The 13,213-nt window shown below is 43.3% G+C and overlaps 1 protein-coding gene across 2 annotated transcripts; it reads right to left on the reverse strand.

The window, feature by feature from the left end:
- Positions 1-908: 908 nt before the first annotated feature.
- zdhhc2 (zinc finger DHHC-type palmitoyltransferase 2) lies at positions 909-11,803 on the reverse strand. 2 transcript variants are annotated; one of them, XM_040120048.1, is made up of 13 exons: positions 11,677-11,803; positions 8,124-8,150; positions 7,519-7,613; positions 6,673-6,793; positions 6,436-6,505; positions 6,293-6,325; positions 5,349-5,469; positions 5,159-5,197; positions 4,841-4,973; positions 4,111-4,237; positions 1,491-1,583; positions 1,084-1,199; positions 909-959 (listed from the first exon to the last, which is right to left on the reverse strand). In XM_040120048.1, the coding sequence occupies exons 1-13, from the start codon at positions 11,801-11,803 to the stop codon at positions 919-921; spliced, it is 1,143 nt and encodes a 380-aa protein (XP_039975982.1). In that variant the 3' UTR covers positions 909-918. The 2 variants fall into 2 exon arrangements, with proteins under 2 accessions (XP_039975982.1, XP_039975983.1); XM_040120049.1 differs by lacking the exon at positions 5,159-5,197.
- Positions 11,804-13,213: the final 1,410 nt, after the last annotated feature.

Below are 13,213 nucleotides of genomic sequence, written 5' to 3' on the forward strand. Positions count from 1 at the left end.
ATCCTCACTCATGCTATAACGAGTCAGAAGAGCCCTTTTTAAAAAATGTAATAACTAATGACCACACTTTTTTTTTTGGTTTTTTTTCGTAGTCAAGCAAAAGGGAGAACATCTTGTGGTACAGGTCACTACAACAGGGTGTGTTTGTGTTGACATCCTGAGATGAGAGCATGCATCATTTGAACTTCCAAAACACTCAACGCGGTGGGTGGAAACCCGCCCCCCCTCCAACAAAAAAACTTCACTAAAAAGAAGAAAAAAAAAAGACAAAAGGAATGTCATTTACATCACATTAACACCACTACTAATTTATACTTAATATGCAAATGTTTAGCGAAATTATAACAGCATTCACGAATGTGCTAAGCTATGAAAAATACGTAAAACAAACTTCTTGTAGATAATTCTGAGAGTTTCTGTCATGAACTGTTAACATACAAAAGCAGCTCAGATTGATTAACCAGTATACAAAGTGCAAAAACATCCCCTCTTCCTGTGCTTATTCACATAGAAAAAAATAAAAATAAAAATGTGATTGTTGGAATGCAATTTTCATTTTTGACCCACTTGACTTGTTCTGATGCCCAAATACTCTCAGACAGCAGCAGATAATGTTGCTGATAACAGTAACAGTGATACTGATGGTAATAATTATTCATTTTTCTCGGGGTTTGTATGTGATGTCGGTCATGTAAACCTCTCAGAGGAAGGGTGCAGTATGGAAAACCAGGAATATCGATGATGTCACCACCACATCACGTTCTGATAGGCACAAACACCGAGGAGGGGGGGGGGGGGGCAGAGACCTGTGGGAGAGACCACATAGTTACAGATGTTAATTTTAAAGCATGACGTGCAGGAATACCCCGTGACTGTAAGCTTACTTTTCTGGAAAGAAGGTGCCAATTCTTACTCCGGTTATGCCTCATTTTCTATGGTCATCCCTGGGTTGCTGGCACCTAAACAAACACATGGGTTTGAATAAAATCTATCATTTAAGTCATAAAAATCTGTTTTAAATCTTAATAATTTGTCTTCCGGAGGTCATGTTATCAAGCAGCCATGGAAAAGCCATTATCCTACCTTTCTTGTCCTTGTCTGTTGCACTGTCGCTCTCTGTCCAGGAGGGGGTGCTGGTGAGCAGTCGACTCTGACTCTCTCTCAGCGGCTTGGATGGGAACTGGCGGCCCTCTGCTGCACTGGAAACACACAATTACCCGTGAGCAGGGATGTAACCAGGAATTCAGGGCCCCCTGATAGCCCCCTTCTTTAAATAAAATAGTCCTAAATCCTGTAATCCTATGATCTAAATGATTAATTTGAAACTGCAGGGCCACAACTGCTGCAAGGGGATATTCCTGCTTCCTTAAACCTACAGGTTAATAAACCACTAGGGGCTAACTTGCGACTTGTGCAGACTCTATTGTTTTCTGCACAGTAGTCGAGTTAATGTTTTTATGGATGTGTGGGTTCTTCATTTTTGCACTCACGCCTTGTTGGCAGGGTTGGAGCCAGTGGGTGAGGAGGGCTGCTCAGGGTCCAGATTCACCAGACAGGATGGGAATGAGCAACCGTCACCTAAACTGGAAAGCCAGCAGAAAGGAAAGGAGGAAGTACAGCTTGATGATTAAATAAGTAGATAATAACTGTTAAGTTCAGGTGAGATTAAAAACATCGGTAGAATTATATGTTATGATTCAAATTTTATCTACGTGGAAATGGTGACTATTAAAGACTGTAAATCGTGTTAAAGCGCCCATATAACTTGTGCTTAATAGAAACCACTGTGGCCCCAGTTGGCAATTAATGGTAAATGCTAAAGCATTGTCAAACAGTATTACAAGCAGAGAAGAGTCATAAAGTCAGCGAACACTGACTCAGTAATGTACGTTACACATTTATATCTGCCTAAGTTGAGCTAACAGTAGCCACCATAAGCCACTGGTCATACCATACCAAGTAAGGCTGTAGTAGCAAAACCTCTGAGTTTACTGATTTAAGCAAAGGTGTGTTTTATTGCTCATGATTTTAACTTTTCATTTATAAGAGAAAGTGTGTGTAATTTCATCTTTCAAAAGTTACACAGTTTCCCTTTAATGTCACCATCTCTAGGGAAAATTTGCTTTGCAAAACATCCTACGACAATAACTTTCCATGTGTTTGAGTATTACAGTGGTTGAAGTTACAGAATAAATAAATGCATAGTAACTAGTTGTTGCAAATATTTTAACACACAGGCTTCTGTATCCAGTTACAACTGAATCTCAAGTTTGTACCTCAAAAACTATATTTAGTCTTCAAATATTCAAACTGTGACTGTAATTACCAAAAAGATGTATATTCATGATGTTATTCATTCTGTCAGCATGAATCACTAATATTGCAGAACTAGAGCCTCTGCATTAATTCACAGTTTTGATGCCGTTGTTTACTGGTGCTGATGCTTTCGTGTCTCCTTCAGGACTTTTCTCTCTTTTAAACCATTTTCTTTCAATCTAAGTGGCAGGGCTCACTAATCCCCAGTTTGAAGAGGGGCTCCTTTCATTCAAGACTCCTCTGACATCCTGAGTTAGATTATTTTGAAAGATGACTGAATTGCTTTTTTTGAACCAGAGAAACATTTTCTGAAGAAACACGTGTGTTTAGCATGAGCATTGCTGCTGATTGGCATGACATTTGGATGACTCTGTAATTAATATGAAAACTCATTGTCCTTATAGAGTTCTAGTTACCCCCACCAAGGAGGTTACGTTTTCCCCTGTGTCTGTTTGTTGGTTTGTTTGTTGGTTTATTTGTCAACAGGATTACGCAAAAAGCACTGTGCCGATTTGCATCAACCTCGGTGGAGGGATGGGGCATGGGCCAGGGAAGAACCCATTACATATTGGTGCGGATCTGGTTTAAGGGGCAGATCCAGGAATTCCCTATCACTTTCCTTAACAGGGCTCTTTTCACCTTGGCAGAGGTATGTGCTCTACAGAGTGCCAGTCTAGTTATAAATGCATTAGGAGTGAATGGAGACTTCAAAACACTTTAGTATTAGGTTGTAACACAGTATGGTATATGATTTAAAAAATGCACATTTCATCGGGATGACTTTATGTAGAGTAGATCCATATATAATAGTCACCATTTTGAAATTTGAATGGAGACTGTATTGTAAGATGCTGTGTTATAAATACAGTGGGACTTAATAGGCCTCCATAGACACGAATGCATTATATAACTCGCAATAACTCGTAAACTATGCATTTCAACATATTGAGATTATTCGCAGTTGATCAGTGTGCAGGACTGAGCAAACTGATGTAATATAAATACAGTGGATGCCTATGGGATAATGTTTTTAACTATTAACTAAAAGTCATCTACAAAGAATTATGCGCAATGTTTTTTTAAAACATGTTTTAAGGAATACCTCTTTAAATATAGGTTTTTGAAAACAATAATAATAATAATAATAATAATAATAATAATCAGTATGTAAGACAATATGAGTGGGATTGCTGTGCATCACAAACCTGTATTTCTGTAGCCCCAAACATACATGGCATTTCCTCTACATCCATTTACCTACAATATTTGTATTTTTAAATAGGCAACAAATAAACTGTTCCTGGACATACCTGTCATGACCTTTTGAATCTTATTGCACATCAATAGATCAGTTTATGCCTTTGCTAGAGTGGACAGTAGAGAGATGAAAGGACACAGATTTAGTCAGCAGTGTCACACAGTTACAGTCCTGCCATTCGGACACCACATAATCCAAATCTTAGCATCTCAACAGGTTACAAAAGTGGATTTAATGTTTACCGATCTCATATTTAGCCCAGCTGGGAGTTGTGGCCCGCCAAGTAGAGCCTCAAGTCTTTCAGCTGACTGTCCTTCAGTCTAGTCTTAGAATCACGTGTCATCGGGGCTCCTAAACTGTAAAATAACCTGCCTGAAAAAGTTGTAGGTAATTTCTTAACTCATACACTCACTTTATTGGGTGTGTTTTTTAGTTTGCCCACCTTAAATCTTTTTTTTTTTTTAATCCAGTGATCCTTTATTTGATTGTTATTTTTAGAATAGTTTCTTTTGAATACCTTTGGCAAATGATCTTACCTGGAGAAAATGGGAATCGGCCAATATTTAGCTTCATCACCAAAGACCTGGCGGAAGTTCTTACTGAAGCCCAGACTGAAACCGTTCTTATCTGTGCCGTGACGAAACACCGGGGCACGTACAGCCTCTGAGAGAACACACATGGAGAAGAAGAGTCAGTGTGATATGAAGAGGAAGAAATCCACCATTCCTTATTGCTTCGACTTTTAACAGCAGCTCATACAGATGACAGATCAACACATGAACCTGAATGGCTGCATCAGTGAAACAACACTGAATGAAAATGTCTTTGTTGTGCAGGAAAAGCAGTTCTCAGGCTGTTCCACCAGGTGTGACTTCTCTTCCTAGCAGTGTCTGTTACTAAGCTGCTTACGGCTCTGAGCCTTGTGTCTTTGCTTTACACAGTAACACAGTCCTCTGGATAATCCACTCTCCTCAACGCACAGAGACAAAGAGTGCCAGTGTGCGCACGTAATGAGAGACTGCTCCATCTAAAACAGCCCAGAGAGGCTCATCAAATCGCTGCGCTGATGAGGATGGTGACTGGCGGTGGGAACAATGCAATGACACGTCCTTCGTCACGAGTGCAGGGACGACACTGTGGAAACAGTGAGCAGACTGGAAGCAGATACTCAGGACGCTGCTGCTGTCTAACTGAGGCTGTTGAAATGCTGCAGCTACTGAAAGAACACACAAACACACGTGCAGGTATGAAGTACCGACCGCCTACCAAGAGTGGATCTGTTCTTGCAGATGAGCCAGCAGTGATAGGTGAAAAGAGAGGCGAGGCTGATTGAGAACATGGATGCCGAGAAGAAGAGGAACAGGATGTGGAACTTTGCCTGCGTGTCTGGGAGGCCGTTCTGAGGGGGAAAGCAACACATCAACACACAACTACACAAGCACAGAGTGCACCATAAAAAACAACTTGAAGTGGGTGAAATCTGGATACTGAGGAGGATCTGAGAGATTTCTACTCAACTAGTCTAGAGGGGGCTTTTCAAATTGTTTGTATTTCGGTGCCACTAACTAGCTGGCTGGTTCATACCAGGTATTCTCTCAGACGGAAATGTGCTCTTCCTCCAGCCTTGTGAAAAAAATCAAATACCACATATGTAACACTGAATGCATGTTATCTCAGATGTCCTTTAAGAGATATTCTGAGCTGACACAACAGTTTCTAAAGAAGAAAATGCACAATATAATGAAAAGTTCGCATTGTAGCAAGTAAAACTTACCGTCCAAAATTTAATGAAGTACTGAAGATCTGTAGCAGTTATGAAAAGGCAGTAGAGTAGCGAATATGCCAAGAACAGCATGAAGCATTTGTAGTTGGAGAATCCCACACAGTTGTTCACCCTGCAAAAAGAATGAAAGGGACCGTAAAACCCGGGGATGGATTCGTGGGCATTTGTGTCCGTTTTTTCTGTTATTACACTTTTTTTTAAAAGAGGTACCCACACATTCGAATCAGAGCTCCCTTCAGCTTTTATTAGCAACAACGCAGGCTGTGCACATTTGCCTGATTCCAGTTTGCGAGTACACTTTCATTGTATTCACGTTGAGTCTTTGGTATCCGGCACCCATCCTGCTGAGGTTTTGTGGATGTGCACACAGCTATTCTAAGCATTCATTTTAAAAGAATGTCCTATTTTCCAGCCTGTTTTGGCCTGAAAAACATGCAAATGCATCACTACTGGGTTGCAGAACTTAACTAGAAACCCTTCAATCAGGAGGGTTGTTTCATTTAAATTAGATCATCTGGTAGGGTCTGGTATTGTACATTACATTTTGTTTAAGAGGGCTAACATTTTTGGAACCTATTGCTTTATGATCCTATGGAAAGACAAATTACACGGACTGGAATGAGATTTGTTTTGTCTCCCTCTGCTGCCAACATCTGTCATCTGGCGGGGTGAGACGTTAAATTCTGTCCAGTAAGCAAGCTATCTGTGCATCCATGTGACGCCTGTTTACACGCACTGTTAGCTTGAATGTAGCTGGGCAATTTGAAACTAATGAAAATAACACCTTTTTCCACGAAACCTGAATTCTGTGGTGCCTTAAATGAACAGGAAATTATATAATCACACACCATGTCAGTACAGTTGTACGCTGGCGCAGTGTCACTGATCTTTTTTAAATCCTATTGCCTGTTTAATGAAAGAGTGTCACTACATACCAGGGGCAGTGGTGATCCATTTTCAGGATGCACCTGTAACACAGCAGGGTCAGACGTCAGTGTAATTGAATCTTACTCTGCCTGCCAGAATGCAGTATATCTTGTGGTCTTTCCTCTATAGGTGCATGAGCAGAGAGCCATACTTATCGCAGACTGAACAATGGTGACATCGATCAGGCTTCAGCAGCTGGCAGCGGTCACAGAAACGGATTGCTGAGGAGACACCGACAATTCAGGCACACATCCGTCAGCAGCAGCCTCTCCCGACACCTCGCCACAGACTAGCAAGGTGACGGGGCTAAAATGAGCTCTGAGAGCTGCACGTCAGTCTAGACTGCACCCGCTGTTCTGCATCAGCAGCGGTGTGTACTGTACTGTACCTCCAGAGTTGGTGCGGGTGTATATGGGCAGATCCTTGGCTATCCTCCTCAGGATCTCCTGCTGGGACTCTCCCCGATCTTCACGCTCCAGCAGCTCCTTGTCAGAGTAGGACAGGTGAAACTGGGTAGGGCAGAACACAGAGGGAACGACACACAGAACCTGTGATTTATCAGTAGCTCTATCTGTGAGCAGTGCTGTTTATTTCTAATGAATCATATCTTTACATTTGTCAGAACAGTCAGGTATTTTGTCAGATGAGCTAAGAGCTATGTGAGTATCATTAATGCAAGAATGTCTGTTATGCTGCAGCTTAGCAGGCAGTGAAGGGAATCTCTGTTTCTTCCTGTTGTTTTGGCTCTTTCTGCCCCAGCAGGCAAATGGGGGCAAAGCGACACAGAGCTGTGATATTACTTTCAGCCACTCAGGCGACTTATGATTGAACAATGGAAACAAATAACTCTGATCAAAACAAACAGTACAGCACCCACGAAATTTGCCTTCTATTACAATCCCTAAACCTCAAGTGATCCGGTGATCACATCTCATAAAGCAAAGCTTTCATATGAGGGGATTATTGCCTGCATGTGTGCTTCGCCTCGGTGGAAACTGAAATGCAAAGGTGGCTTTTCTCTGACTGTCCGCTCCAAGATGTATGCGTGTGTGTGTCTGCCGCGGTCAGGATCCGAGCCATTAGAGTACAGCTCCAGGCACTTCCACTGCAAAGTATTATTAGTCTAAATGCAGCGTTCAATCGCACAGGGAGGCTGCAGCCTGCACCTGCACTTCCCACCATGCCTTGTCATCCCAGCCGACTGTAATTCTGCATCGTAATCGGAGACACTCACCTCCTTCAAGGGGTTCATGGGCTGGGTGAAGATGGTTTGCCAGTACGCCCACACAAACATGATGAAAATGGCATGATACACCAGCAAGTACATGACTGAAAGCAGAAAAAACATAAACAAGTCGTCATCATCTTCTTCTGCTATCAGTGGTGTGCATTTAACCATTTATTCACAGTTTGCAGCTTCATTAAATATCAGTAATATTGGTGTGATTTGATGTGATTCCATTTGTCTGATCACGGTGCTGCGGGACTAGTCAGAGGATCACCAAAGTCAGCAGGATTCATCCTCCGGGCACCATAAATGTTTCTACAAAATTTATAAAAATTAAAGACAGTGGTCTCTTTCAAATCACAAAAGACATGCTGGAAAAAATCCAGCCTTTAAATGTAACGGAGGTAATGAAAAAAATCCTAATGACACACTTCCAGCTGACACAGGCTGACTGCAGTGTTTTGAAGGGAGCTGTCTCTGCACCGACTGAAGGCTGCTGAACCTCCTCTGGCCCAAAACTCTGCTCAGCACTTGACAGATATAGAACAGCTGGAGACACTTAGAGGGGAAATGATTCCTCTTGATGTTAAACAGCATTATAAAACACTCACCCTTTTGTCCCGTGTCTTCGATGGACTCTGACAAAAGAAAAATGAGACACAGTCATGTTTGCGTTGTTGAATTAAAGAAGGTGAAGCACACTGTGGGGTGTCTCGGGATATTCTCAAATGTGTCAGCCAGTGGGGAAAAATTATTTTTCATTTAAATCCCTCAGACAGGGAGCAGCTGCATTTTTTACGTGATACTTGTTTGACTGTCAGTCAGTCTGAATGCAAATTAGCAAAACTGACAAATGCCGATTCTGTAAACCCTGTAAATCCCAGTGGCCAATACCACACCATTCACAAAATCAATACACAACATGCTCCTGGTCAAAAAGATCGACTCGTTGTTCCTCTCATATAGATAAGCACTACTGTTCATTGGCAAAAGGCATCAAAAGCGACAGGAACATCCTTCACACTTTGTGTGTGTGTGTGTGTGTGTGAATGCTGACAGCTGCAACTGCGAAGACTGGGCGAAGCTGCTGATCATCAGCACCCACATACTTGATGAGCACCCCAAAACCTGCACAGACACCCAGAGACGCGCACTAGAACATAAAAAGAGACAAGTGGAGACCTGTTGGAAGATTAGCTGACACTGTTTTATATCGGTCCTGATATCTAAGCAATGCTTAGCTGAGTTTACAGAATCATCTATCTTCAGCAGTCAGGCTGTAAAGCTGCACACACACACACACACACACACACACACACACATGCGCGCAGCAGGAACTGAGGAAAGGTGAGCCAAGGAGCTGAATCGAGGAATACAGCCAAAAATCATGTGCATGCCACCTTGCCAGCATAAAATCCCTAGAGTCTGACAGTGAAGCACAAGTGTGTATCTGTGTGTGTGTGTGAGAGAGAGGGATTAAGGGCATGTGCAAGGATGTATATTAATGTGTCTATGAAAGTATTAACATCACTGCATTCTTGCTACAAGAAAGTAAATCTCCAACAACACACTTACTCCAAGAAGCCAAAGACCACCTGAATTCACATTTTTAACAATGTTGGTCCACAGAGGACCAACAGTTCAAAGGCTGGTGTTCGGTGCTTTAAAAAAAAAGTGGGTCAGCCACAGATTGCTTGGGGCGAATTATGTAAGAGAAGACAATGGGATTAACTGAGCTGCTGAACGAGAGGTATCAGCTGACGATACTTTCGCACAACTGTCTCTGTGTCAGTCTGCAGAGCACATGTTGGCCTTGAGCAACCGCTGTCCTGCCCTGCTGCTGTTGTTTTCATCTGTCCATCCCATGTGACTGGAGTGCACCATGATTTCATTGTTGTATTGCAGGACGCAAAACAAGATGGTTAAAAAAAAAAAAACCCTGATAAAAGTGATTTTGCTTTTCTGTCATCCTGGAGTAATCAAAGATGTCCTAATGTGTACCAGAAGAGGTTCATCCTGGGACAGATGCTGTGCTGGCCTCTCTTGTGATGAGGGATGGGTTTAGAAACTTTTGAATGGGGCGCCAGACTGAGGCACGGTTTTAAAGAAGGGGGCACATTTGTAACATGAGTAAAAATGTGTTACGACTCACATTAAAAGCCCTGGTTCTTGGCAATAATAAACTGTACATTATTGTTAGTTACCTTGCTTATTCAGTGCAATAAATTAATTCCAAAAAAAACAATATCAATAAGTAGCTGCTATTTGCAACTCTAAATAGCTTGCAGCCGTGGAGAGGCAATTTTGAGACAATGGGTCCCACCCCTCCTACACAGACTCCCACACTGTTTGTAGTCAATTTTTGGTCATGTTCGTCTCTTTGAGGTTGTTTTTGTCGCTTTGTGGTCATTCTTTGTATCTGTGGTTGCTGGTCGTTCTTCATCTCTTCATGGTCATTTTTCATCTCTTTGTTATTGTTTGCATTTCTGTGGTCATTCTGCATCTATTTGTGGTCGTTTTGTTTTCGTCTTGTTGTTTTCGTCTTTTTGGGGTCATTTTTGAGTCTCTTTGTAGTCATTTTTTGTCTTTTTGTGGTTGTTTTGCATCTCTTTGTGGTCATTTGACAACAAGAAATGTTAAGTCACTTCATACAGAGGTCCCAGGTGCTCTGGGTAGCCAGTAGACCCATTGATGATCCATTGATGATACTAAAGGTCGGTTTATACTTAGCCTACACCGTACCCTTCGCAAGTGGTCTACGCCGTTGTGAGCATTTATACTTGTTCGCTCGTGTGTCTGCATTGCTCTGCAGTTACACCACTAAAACGCTACTTGGCGGTGGGGTTTCTATGCCACTGAGTTGAGTTTTTTCATGTACTTCTAACAACGGCAACTGAAACTGAGCTAATAAATGTTGAACAACAGTTACTTGTACTGAAATTACTGCAACGCAGAGAAGAGAGAAGAAGTTGGAGGAGACGGGGGGTACGACCATTTTCTGCGCTTGTCTGGCCACTGAGGGACATGGACGAGTGGCCCAATCACAGTTGTTGGGTTTCTGTGCCGCCACAACGCGTAGTTACATCCCTAGGGAGGTACACGTCAGGCAACGGTGTAGGCTACGGCATCAGGTACGCGGCTGTGCCGTGCCTATGTTGTCGATATCTACGCACAACTATAAACTGGCCTTAAGATGCCAGCTAGCCATCCCCATGGGCGGGTGGGGCATCAAAGGGGACCAGTCAGATTTCGGGGTGACATGCCGGTGACATGGCACTATGACCCCCCCCAACTCTCCTGTGTTTTATTCTGTTTGGTCTCGTTAAACCATCTCCATTTCATCCCTCCCCTTCTGACAGACGAGGTCTTCTTTGTTAGTGGTCTGACAAGCTGCCAAATGGAACAGAGGAGTAGGCTGCGGAGACTCCTGTGAGACATCCTAGAAACCATTACTCACTATCCAGGTCAACTCTGTGTCCACCGTTCACCGAGGAGGCTCGCTGTGTGTAACCGCGCCGTCCAACATTCAGCAGCCAGAGGCAGTGTGAAGGAAGGAGGCAGGCCTGACTCAAAAGCCATTACACAGTCAGACTTATTGCCAAAAGATAATGTTGCTGGTGTTGTGGTGGTGGATATAAATTCAGATAATGAAGCTCAGAGACTACATGAGCCTGAGGCTATTACAGTTAGTCTTTCGGATACTGCTGACAGAGTGGTAGGCCAGTGGTGGAGTCAGATAATGAATCTGAGACACATAGAATAATCCCTTTCTGTACATCCTGTGATAATGTTTATGTCATAAGAATGAAATCAGAGCTCCTTTACAATAAAAGCAGGCTGCCAAATCGTTCCAGTTCTGTCTGTGTTATGATTTGAAAATATTTAACTAGAGTTTTTCATGCAAAAATACATCAGTGCCACTTCCCCATTAATATACTGACAATCCCTTGTTATTGTCATGTGACTGACACTGTGCACACACTGCGTAAACAACAAGCCAGTCTTCTGCATTGAAAAAAAAGAATCAGCCTTGACCACAAACAGAAATATCTCCCTACCCCATTACCAAAAAACACACACCAGTAATAGGCATTTCCCCCTCACACACGGACACATACACACACACACAGCCTCCCCATTCTACCCAACCAGCTGATTTCTTACCCATGCAAAGCTGCAAAACATAGGCGTAGTATGACCAAGCCACTATGAGGGCGATGAAGAGGACCGGGATCCAGTACAAAACTCTCTGACAGCCCCGCTTGATACTACGCGAGCCCGACGGTGCCATGGTCTAGGACCGGATCATTTCTCGTGCGCATTCGTGTGCTACTCGCCCTCCCCTCCTCTCCCTCGCTCAGTGTGTGTGTGTGTGTGTGTGTGTGTGTGTGTGCGCGCGCGTCGGTGTCTTCCTGTAGACCGTCACTGCATCGTAGCTCCGGCTCTGATCAGCCTAATCGGCAGCTCAGACTCAACATCCCACCAGCCTCCCGCCCGCCCGCTGCTGCTGCTGCTGCGGCTGCGGCTGCACTGCTCTCCCCTCTGAAGGTCCGGCTCGGCCGCTGCCACAGACCACAACCAAATATCAGACGGCTCGCTCACACGCACGCGCGCGCGCGCACACACACAGACACACACACACACACACACACTCTCAGAGTCAGCGCCGCCTCTGCTGCCTCCCCGCAGGTTGCCATGACGTCCGCGGGATGCTGCAAGCCTGGCACATTTTTCACCGCGAGCAGATGGGTTCAATAAGTTCATACTCGCGAGCGTTCATACAGGGGTCCATTCACTCTCAACACACACAGACACAGACAGAGAAACACACAAAAACACACAGGCCGCTGCCTTCAGATACAGACTTGTACCACAAGTTGTCAACTTCTCCCCCCTTTATATTTTGGATAGGTGTAGTGTGACGATTTTAACTTGTTTACTGTTTCTCAGGCTTTATAATGTTGCTTGCTAATCTCAGAGGTACTGTTGCCATTATACCGTGTTTTGTCGTGACCTGACAGTGCAGGTGGAGGTCTGCAAGATCCACCCGCTTCACACCCAACCGCTCCTGCAAAATCCTTTGCAGCCCTGCACATCATCATGCAGCCCTCCTGCCAGGCTGCAACCTGTATTGTTTGCCTGTTACCATCATGTTTCACAGAATAATTTCTGACGTTAGAGTGGGGAGCTCTTAAAATCTTGTCATAAGTGCTTTCAGTTTTAAGCTGTGATTTACCACCTGTTGTCAGCTGCTGGTGTGGGTGGCATGCTGCAGCGGACTGACAATATGCACCACAAGACAAAGGACAGATGACTCCGTAACACGTTGAGACTGACATTGTTTGAAAACCACTGAGAGACACAGTCTAGGTGACCACAACAGACAATGTAATACAAATGACCCCAAATATGACAATCACCAGTTTTAATTTTAAAAAAAGAGTTATCTATAAAATCTATATTCTCTACTGCATCTTAAACTACTTACACATAGAGAAGGTGTGTTTAGGTGTGATTTATAAAATTACGAGCATTCTAGTCACTTTTATAAAAAAATCAGTGTTCCCAAAGGGCTTATAGATATCAGCCAATCACGGTAAAATCAAAGAGGATATAATAATGAATAAAAAACACAATTAGTACAATACACACATACAATGCAGTACATACACAAATAGGCACAGGTTAAAACCAACATCGC

This window comes from Xiphias gladius, chromosome 23 (genome assembly GCF_016859285.1).
Source record: "Xiphias gladius isolate SHS-SW01 ecotype Sanya breed wild chromosome 23, ASM1685928v1, whole genome shotgun sequence".
Lineage (NCBI taxonomy): Eukaryota > Metazoa > Chordata > Actinopteri > Istiophoriformes > Xiphiidae > Xiphias > Xiphias gladius.